The 9,428-nt window shown below is 31.9% G+C and overlaps 4 protein-coding genes across 4 annotated transcripts; 1 reads left to right on the forward strand and 3 right to left on the reverse strand.

The window, feature by feature from the left end:
- The first annotated feature begins 633 nt into the window (after positions 1 to 633).
- Positions 634 to 2,123, forward strand: LOC107367952 (uncharacterized). Its single transcript, XM_015935725.3, has 3 exons — positions 634 to 811; positions 1,095 to 1,173; positions 1,250 to 2,123. Exons 1-3 carry the CDS (start codon positions 746 to 748, stop codon positions 1,981 to 1,983), a joined length of 879 nt encoding a protein of 292 aa, XP_015791211.1. The 5' UTR covers positions 634 to 745; the 3' UTR covers positions 1,984 to 2,123.
- LOC107367951 (uncharacterized) lies at positions 2,043 to 3,885 on the reverse strand. The gene is made up of 3 exons (XM_015935724.3): positions 3,564 to 3,885; positions 2,668 to 3,383; positions 2,043 to 2,596 (listed from the first exon to the last, which is right to left on the reverse strand). The coding sequence occupies exons 1-3, from the start codon at positions 3,687 to 3,689 to the stop codon at positions 2,179 to 2,181; spliced, it is 1,260 nt and encodes a 419-aa protein (XP_015791210.1). The 5' UTR covers positions 3,690 to 3,885; the 3' UTR covers positions 2,043 to 2,178.
- A 640-nt stretch (positions 3,886 to 4,525) lies between these two features.
- Positions 4,526 to 6,659, reverse strand: LOC107367816 (uncharacterized). The gene is made up of 3 exons (XM_015935562.3): positions 5,210 to 6,659; positions 4,858 to 5,013; positions 4,526 to 4,788 (listed from the first exon to the last, which is right to left on the reverse strand). Exons 1-3 carry the CDS (start codon positions 6,221 to 6,223, stop codon positions 4,726 to 4,728), a joined length of 1,233 nt encoding a protein of 410 aa, XP_015791048.1. The 5' UTR covers positions 6,224 to 6,659; the 3' UTR covers positions 4,526 to 4,725.
- A 404-nt stretch (positions 6,660 to 7,063) lies between these two features.
- On the reverse strand, positions 7,064 to 8,319 carry LOC107367815 (apolipoprotein D). The gene is made up of 5 exons (XM_015935561.3): positions 8,051 to 8,319; positions 7,838 to 7,977; positions 7,698 to 7,777; positions 7,532 to 7,624; positions 7,064 to 7,453 (listed from the first exon to the last, which is right to left on the reverse strand). The coding sequence occupies exons 1-5, from the start codon at positions 8,270 to 8,272 to the stop codon at positions 7,308 to 7,310; spliced, it is 681 nt and encodes a 226-aa protein (XP_015791047.1). The 5' UTR covers positions 8,273 to 8,319; the 3' UTR covers positions 7,064 to 7,307.
- Positions 8,320 to 9,428: the final 1,109 nt, after the last annotated feature.

Here is a 9,428-nt window from a genome sequence, read left to right on the forward strand (position 1 = left end):
ATCACTTGGTTTACCTGTTCGGGTCAAATGCAATTTAATTTCAATTGGATCATTTAAGATGATAAATTGACAAAAATAAAAAATTGTTAAATTGTTTTAGAGCAATTTGTAACCTTCAAAAAATAGTTTCATTATCATTGAGCTATTGAACAAAAGAACTTCAGTTTTTTCCATTTTTTTTATATTCTTGCAATTACGATTCAGTTTCATGAAGATTATCTTAATTAAGACTTTTCTTGATAATTTGATTTATTTATTTACAACAAATCAAAAGATTAATGGCTTTGTTTTATTGCAACACAAGTAATTGAATGTAATATTCATTGCTTTTAATGTTCATTATTTTGTCTCAATTGACATTTAAATAGTTAACCTTAAATTTGTGAAGCAAAGAGTTGAGTTTACTGAGTCAAGTTCAGCTAAAGTCATCAAAAATTTATCTGTCTAAGTGAGTAATATTTACTTGTTGCATTGCGAAATGAATTAAGTTCAATATTTGTTCAATTAATTGCAGTGAAAATGATAATTAACCAAATTAAAATTGTAATCAATCATTACTAATGGCTGCTTTCTGTTGCTTTTTTTGTTCTTGATAGATGGCGGATAAAGCGGCAGAAAATATCATGTGTTTGCTATTAGGTAAAAGTACGGTAATTAAATTTGAAAACTGTCAAGTTATTTCTCTGTGATTTGGGATCTTCATTCAATAATCGTGACAATTATTTACAACCGCAAGTCAAACAGCATGGGAACAAATTTCACGCCAACTGATATACAAAAGGCTAAGCTTGAAAAGCTTATGCAAAACATTGTAAGTAATATATACCTCTATTGAGATGGTCCTATTATTAACTCATTTTAACTTTGAAATCTAGCTATTGTTAATTACATTGCTTCTGTAGTCTCTTGAAAGCTAGTTAGTCTAGTTGACTGCATTTCTCTGATTAAATTAGAAAAATTTCGGCACTTGCCATAATTTTGATCTAATGTTTTCAAATCTCAACCTTGTTCCAACCCTTAATGTCAACTTAAATAGATGAATGCACCAAGTCAATTAGATTCTATCTTCTAATGAAGTTTTCATTATATTTCAGGACAAACCAATTGAGATTCCTCAACGACCGAGGGAAGGTAAATTTGCCGAGGCTCCGGATTTCATTAGGAATATAATGGGTAAGCACATTAATACAATAGATAGAAATGTTTTGACTGAATCAATATTGAAAATTTATGTTTATGTTTCCTCCAGGTTCAAGTGCTGGAGCTGGAAGTGGAGAGTTCCATGTTTATCGTCATCTCAGGAGAAAAGAATATGCAAGACAAAGATTCATTGAAGAACAAGCTAAGAAGGAAGAGATGGATCGTAAATTTAAGGAAATGGTTGAAGCAAATAAGCGTAAAGCTGAAGAAAGAACAGCTAAAAAGAGGGCGAAAAGATTGAAAAAGAAAGAGAGGATGAAGCGGGCAAAATTGATGAAGAAAAATAATCCGAAAAAGAAAACAGATAAAACAGACTCTGAGGAGGATGAAAGTGACTCTAATGACGATAGTGAAGGTTCAGAATCTGATGCGAAATCAGCATCTAATTGCGCTTTAGTAAGCGGAGACGAGGTTAAACAACAAACATCGCAGACAACTGAAAAAACTGAACTTGAAAGCCAAAATAACGAAGAGGTTACTGGATCAAAATTGACAAGTATAAACCAGACTCGACCGACTGAAGGTGAAAACGATTCGACAGATGAAGAAATTATTGGACCAATGCCTCCAACTGAAAGTAATCTTACTAGCACAAAAGAAGTAGACTCTGAAACTAAGTCAGACACTCATAACAATTCTAACAAAAAAGTTGAGAGTCAAAAAGTCGAGGATCAGATGAATGTTATCAGTCCAATGCCAGATAAAACTGAAACAAACCCAAAGTTAGATAATGATGATGAAAGTGAAAGTGACGATGAAATCATTGGACCAATGCCGAATTAAAGTAACACCATTCTTTAAAGTCTCAAATTAACGAAGATCAAGTATTGGGATCGATTAAATCAATTATTAAATTTGAGAATAACTCCCATCACAGTTATATTTGTAATTTTTGTAAATAAATATTTATATTTATAATCAAATGAGCACGTTCAACATATAAATTGCCAAAAGAAAAGTTTCAATTGAAGTTTTTCATCAAGATGATCCTTTAGAACCAAGAATACTCTGCAATGCAATGTTCCTAGATTTTTTGACTCTATTTTTTACTTTCCTCTCATTTGTTAGTACGATTAACTTTTCCAATTTTTCATTTATCCGCAAAAGCAACAGTTGAGTGTTGAGCAGATCATCTAATGGCTCACTGAAACTTAAAACTTTATGGGCCTCCTTTAATGGCGAGAATCCATAGAGTAAATAATCGTGTTTTAAGGCAAGTCCAACTTTATCAGCGGTACAAGTTTTGTCTTTGAGCAAAATAGTTAATTTTCCTTTAATATCACTGAGCTCTTTATCCAGTTCGATTGAGCTCAACTTTTCATCAGAAGGATGAGATAGAATTATGTCGATTGCCACATCCATTGCTGAGAAAATCCATTTTGTATCAAATTTCGGGCTATAATGGAAATTGAAAAATAAGATTAGGACACAAGAAAATGCTTGAATGTCTTGATGATAAATTCTTACATTAAAATGTTTTCATTTGGTTTTTTTGGTTCGATGGTCAAGTTTTTGTCCAATTCCTTGATGAGGTAAGGCAACACGATTTTTAGTTTTTCACAGTAAATTGCAATGACAATGAAATGCAGCCAATTTTCAACGCGGTCAGCATCGATAATAGAACTGTCATTCAAAAATAATGGTTCAATATTGGGATTCATTAATGAGCATCGGTTGACCAATGAGTCAATATTGTTTTTAGCCATTTTTATTGGATCATCTGTGGCCATCAAAGCTCGAACTGAATAGTAAAGACTATTGAACACTTGGCTTGTCGTGACTAGAGCAAGTTGGTTGTAAGCATGGCCACGACTCGGATCAATTTCGCAAGCCTGATAATAATAATATCTAGAAACTTTAAGGTTCTTGAGATACCTATTAAGATCACCAAGTCTGATATAAATATTATAAAATAGAAGTTTGTCTGCTTCTTTAAGCTTAACATCGTCAACAAATTTACAACGTATAAAATACAAATCCATTGCTGGTCCTTTTATAAGGGAATACAAAACTTGTAAAATATAAACATAAAATCCATGTATACAGTTGATTAAGGAGCCTTCATGAGTTTCAATATATTTTTTTAACTGGTTCCATAGCTGTATTTCAGCAGCACAACTGGAATCAGCATCACATGGGTCTGAAGAGTCGTTAACTTCAGATTGTTGCTTGAGTTTATTGACCTAGATATAAAGGAAGATCAGAAAAAAACAAACAAGAGTTAGAGAACAATAGAGAAATCAAACTTTGACTTTGAAACAAAGAACGAATCAGGATAGTGAAATAACAAGAAAATTTTAATGAGCAAGATTACTCAAGATTACTAGGCTTACTCAAAGTTAAATTAACGTGTTAGTACTCACCAATTTTTGCAGATATTGTTCACATAAAGTAGCAACATTTTTTTGTTTTTCATCTAATGATTGGTTCGACATGTTAAGGCCTTGATGGTTACTTATAATCCTTAGGAGATTTGTACTCTCAGACATACATTCCAGAATTTGAAACAAATTAAATTATTCTTAGGTAGTCCCAATAACGGCTATTGAGACGAAATTTTCAGGATGGGATTAATTGCGATGTAATTGTTAATTTAATAGTTAAAGAAAACATAAGTCACATGTTAGTTTCCATTGCAAAAATACTGTTTAGCTGAAATAAGCTGAACTCGGCTTCATGAGCTAGAGGAGACTAGTAGTATGTAGTTAAAGCGTTAGATGGCAGTTATATTTTATTTTGCATTTATAAAAAAGATTTTAATTTTTCAATCAAAACATCAAATTTTTGAGAAAAGATTGTTGCCCAAACAAGCTCTTATTAAACTACAATTACGAAATGTAGTCAGACCTTTATCGGAATTCAGATGACGGAGAAATTCACGTTTAAACAAGGTGGGAAAAATGCAGAATCCGTATCTCTTACTATTGAATGTGAGGGAAAAACTTTTTCAATAAAGTTTTTCGGTTGAGTTTAATGGTTTATTGTTGTATAAGGATTATACTTTGTCTTTCAAAGTAGAGAATGCAGAATTGGTGCAAAAAATGTCTCAATTGTACAAAAGGATATCGAACCCAATTTTGTTAAAGACTGTGGGTCAGAGAAACTTAATTTTTATGCCCCATAACCAACAAAATATCAACACTCAACTCCGTTGACCAACATACGTGTGTTTAAAGAAAGGTGTTTAATCCCAAAATGAATATTATCAAAGGGAAAAAGGCTGGATTTCAACTTTTTGGTTTCTTATTCTGAAAATAGTTTTTTCATTAAGAATTTGTGTCTTTTCGATGTCGACCGATTGTATTAAACTCATTAATAAAATGGCTTTTAATTTCAAACTTCAATTGTATTTTATTCATTTTTAGAACTAGATTTTATTCTAGTTTTTTCATTTTGATTTTGGTTTTTTACACTAATAATTTGAGCCTTTTAAAAGTGGATTGAATGTATTGTGCTCATTGATTAAGATAGGTCTGCTTGTTAAATATTTATCTCAAAATGAAACTTTTTGTTTTCAAGCACCATTCAATTTCTTGATCCATATGTAGCGATCATCAGCATTAGAAGTGAAACACCTTCAAGTAGGACCTGAATTGAACGAATAAATGTAGGCATAAAATTAGAAGATTTTTTTAAATTAAAATACATTTTACTAACCAAGCAATAATGTTCCGAGCAAAACTCAATCGCATTGAAAATGGTGAAAAACTTTCTTTCTTGGACAGCTTCAAGCACACTGAGAACGGTGAATCTGGTACGCCAATCAATCTGGGAATAACCAAGCTTTAGAGCTGTTTTAATGCAATTGTCGATCTGGAAATAATGAAAAAAGAGGAAAAAAATACAAGGCTATTCTGTTAGAGTTTCTGAGATAAGATCGCAAACAGCCATGAAAGGTAAAAAACACCCTGTTTCAGTAAAGAGTTGATTGACAAGGGTGCACTTGACTTTTTACAAGTGCAATCTATTTTGGTAGCTCATCATGATTATTAAAAAATTATTGACTTACCTTTTTTTGAGTATAAATTCCGGCAAAAAAGTGACAACATTGACCAGAGATGAAATTAAAAATACCAAGAACCGCGAGAAAACAGCGAAAACCAGTTGACATGGGAACGAAAAAAATAAGATAAAGAAGAAGAGCCTGGTTGATGAAAGAGATAAGAAAAGTGGGTTCACTTATGCGAGACCAGAAGAGGCAAGCATTATGTAACTGTTTCAGCTGTTTTGTCAACTGGTTAATTAATTTACGTGGTGTTACACTTTTTATATTTCCAATTCTAATTGTGGTACTTTTAATTTGATGGCGAACACAATAATTTGAATTAATTTGCTCCAAACATTTATTTAGATTGTGAGATATTTTATCCAATCGTTGACCCAACAAGTAACCATAGGATGGAAACAAAAGATAGGAGATTCCCCAATAGCTGCATGAATTGTAACCTCCGTGGATGTTTAATAACTGATGAGCCAAAGTGTAGTGGATGAATCGTGGAGGGAAAGTAATCGTGAGGACAGCTGATAAAAAGATCAACGAAATGGTGATTGATATTGAGTAAATTAACTCTATTCGAGTTGTCAGCCAATATAAACGATGTAATTCAGCCTTTTGGTTTAGCCAACTCCTGTTGTCATAAGCTTTGAACATTTTGATCCATACCTGATATTTTGGTGATTTTTGAGTGCGAACTAAATATATTGCTGAATAAAGACTGCCATAGAGGTAAAGAAGAAAGATGAGAGTCGCCTGCTTGCGGAATTTACCAGCTGGAGCTGCAAAATCACCAAAGATGTAGATGTAATCAGAATCATCATCCAGAAATATCAATACGGAGTCACGGCTGCAAAGAAGGGCAACTTCAACTACTCCAAGCCATGAAAGGAAACCGAATATTTTTCGTATTTTGGTGGATCCACCAGGAATATAATTCAACTGGATAGATAGTTTACGCAGAAATTTAGACAAAAATGTATCTCGCTCCATGAAAACTGTAGGATCTTTGAAGTTTTGGATTACCATTTGATCTGATGATGATTACACTCAACAAATCTATGAAAAAATTATTCCTTAAAAGTTTAAGACAAGTTTTTTACCCAGAAACCCATTGGGTTTGATCCGACCTAAGAATGGGAAATTGATAATTCAAACTCTAATCATATATACTGATTCTTGCTAGTTAGTTAATTATCTCAAAGGTGGTAAATTTTCTTTAATTATTCTCACAGTTTAACATTACTCTTAAAATTTTGAGATTCATTATTTTAAATGAGATTTGTGAGATTGAATTGCGTGAGGCTTAAAATTCGGCTATTTTCTATTAAAATACATGTAACTTGCTTCACCCTTCAGTTTTCCTACCTTTATCTTCATGTAGTAAACTACTTTACAATAAACTTTTGTGTATTTCAATTTACTATCTTCTGATTTCTTTGTTAATTAAACAAAAAGACTACCAATGCAACACTTGATTACAATCGGTCCTCAAGACAAAGTGCTTGTCAATAATGTGAGAATCTAGAATCTAGTTTTTACTCTCAAAATGAAGCTCGATTCTAATGATAAAAGCCAGCTTTCTGCGTGCGATTAAAAAAATGATTATTTGGTTCGCATTTCAACTCGAATCCGTCAAAACAAGTGAAAATTTAACCTTAATTGTTTGTATTCCGAAAAAAATACAACTCCTTACTTGTTAAAATATGATAAACTTTTCATTTTTGGATAACTGATATAATAATAAAAGAATTATCATTTAAAATTCTTTATAATTGCTGGTTCATTAAGATTACCAGTTTTCCTGGTTTTCCTAGTATTATCATAAATATTGATAAAGATAAATTTAGCAGTAAAGAATAGAAACTGTTATTTGATCAAAAATCAAAGATTTATTTTTGTATTCAAAGGAAATTTTCGGTGGAAATTTTCTCATGATTTATGTTGAATTGTATTAAAAAGGTGAATCTATTAAATTAGCGTAATTATAACGTAATTTATAATAGTTACTCTCAGTACTATTTATCATTAAATGGTAGATATTCAGATAATTATACATTTTCTGACCAAATTGGGTATAAATTATCTTAATATCACAATTGGAATTACATAATTACTGAATTGGCACAAAAGTTGAACAGGATTGATCAGACTTGATCAAACTGGTCTCTGGAACTCCTAGTTTGCTCAACTTGGAAACCAAATTATCGCGAATGGATGCGTCCAGAGTGGCCTTTCTGCCAAGAATCCATGCATTACCTGATAAAAAATTGATTTACATTTAGTTCAGTTTAAACAATAGTTATGTTGAAAATTGTAAACAAAATGATTACTCACGAATGGATAAAAAGAGCGATTGTTTGCATGCAAAAATCAGAGCATAATTATCATAGTCAGTGTCTACTACCCAATATTGAATGTCAGAAGCCACTGTTAAATTACCAAAAATTATTATTATTATTAGTCATTTGAAATGGTTTATTCATTTTGTAATAATACTTACAAAGTGAGTATCTCATTGAGAAGACATTTGGTTGATTTGAATTGATTTTGGCTGACTTTATCGAAGTCACAGGAGTGTTTCTGTTGATAAAGTTTCATTAGAATAAAGTTGAACAATGAACAATTAATTGTTGTGCTTACAGAAGTGATGATATAACAGTCATGTTAACCTTTAAATCGTTATTCTCATCATTTGAAAAGGTAATCTGGGGACACTTTTGTCCAGTCTCGAGAAGCTCAAAGAGAGCAGTTCGTTCAGTTTCATACCAAAGTCCTAAAAGCTGAAAAATGTTGATGATTAGACACTTGATATTGTTGGAATGAAATTCAAGGGGAAAAGATGGAAATACTTACATCTCTAAAATCGAAATCACTTGGTGGGTTTTCTGGTTGTGGACATCCACCCAAACTGAGTACTTTTAATGCATCGGGAAAAGCCTTAACATTTGGAATCAAAGATTTCCATAGATCTATTTCAGTTTGGGTAAATCTAGTGAGATCAGAAAACAAATCAGGAAAACAATTCGCCACCAAAATGGCAGAGGATAAATAGAGAACGAAAGCTAAATTCTTCATGGCTGATCTTTTAATTAGTCGTTGAATGTTGTACACAAAGAGTTTATGTTGAATGATAAATCAAGTTCTGAAACTCTCAGCTTTTATCTGTTTAACATGCAAGATATCAACTTGTCGGGGTGTGTGTGTTGATGATGCTAATATAATTTGATATACAAAATTATTGAATGATCTGAGATTCAATAGTTATCATTGTTATTATCATAATCATATGCCATTCAAATTGTTATGGAATGTGTAAATTCTGGTAGATAAAAGTAGCTTCAGCACTAATAAGCATAAATTAAGCTATACACGTTCAGGTAATGCTTATAAGTTTGGACTCATAGATGTTCTTGGGACTCACGGGCTAATTCAGACCTTCCTTGCAGCAAAGAAAGTTACTGTTCTTTGCAAATGCTGCAGTAGAAGCATTAATTGGGTTTTAAGCTTCAAACGTTTAAAATTGTCATTTAAAAGGAAGTAATGCCAGAAACTTTGAATTTTTGAGTTATGGGTTTGTTGGGAAATGAAAACTGAGTCCTCTATTGCTATCAAAAAGTTTCTCTGGTGGATAGTTTTCGAGAAAATCGAAGTCAAAGTTGAAACTTCGATCGCCTTTTCTTCGATTATGGGAACAGATTTTTGCATAAAATAGAGATCACTAATGTAAAATTCAATGGCCAATCAGAATCTGAACTTATTTTGTGCGATAAAATTTTCTATTTTCTGTAAGACAGATCAGTTCGATTCTCGATTGAACCTTCCGCATTCTGTGACCGTAAAAGTTAGAAGGCTTAAACATGTTATTAGTCGATGAAATTTGTCCCTTGACATCATGGATTGAATCGTTTGTTCAATTTATCAATGGTTCTCTTTATTTTTGGCTATTGGCCTTAAAACTTTGAGACTCAATATTTCGCGAATGAGGTCATCTACAGTCACCATTCTTTCCCCAATTTAATCATTAACTTATTAATAATTTAATTTAATCAAAAAACTTTTCAACAACGCATTTGGGGTCAAATATTTAGGTTTTAAATGTACAAGAAACAACTTATTCACCTAACAAAACTCATTTTAACCCATTTCTTGGTAAATAAACCAATTTTCTGGTTAAACTTTTAAATCAAATGCAAAAAGAACTGCAAAAGGCTTGAATATTTGAGTAAAGAGT

This window comes from Tetranychus urticae, chromosome 2 (assembly GCF_039701765.1).
Source record: "Tetranychus urticae isolate SD_2017Ah chromosome 2, NJAU_TeUrti_SD_1.0, whole genome shotgun sequence".
In the NCBI taxonomy this organism is placed as follows: Eukaryota; Metazoa; Arthropoda; class Arachnida; order Trombidiformes; family Tetranychidae; genus Tetranychus; species Tetranychus urticae.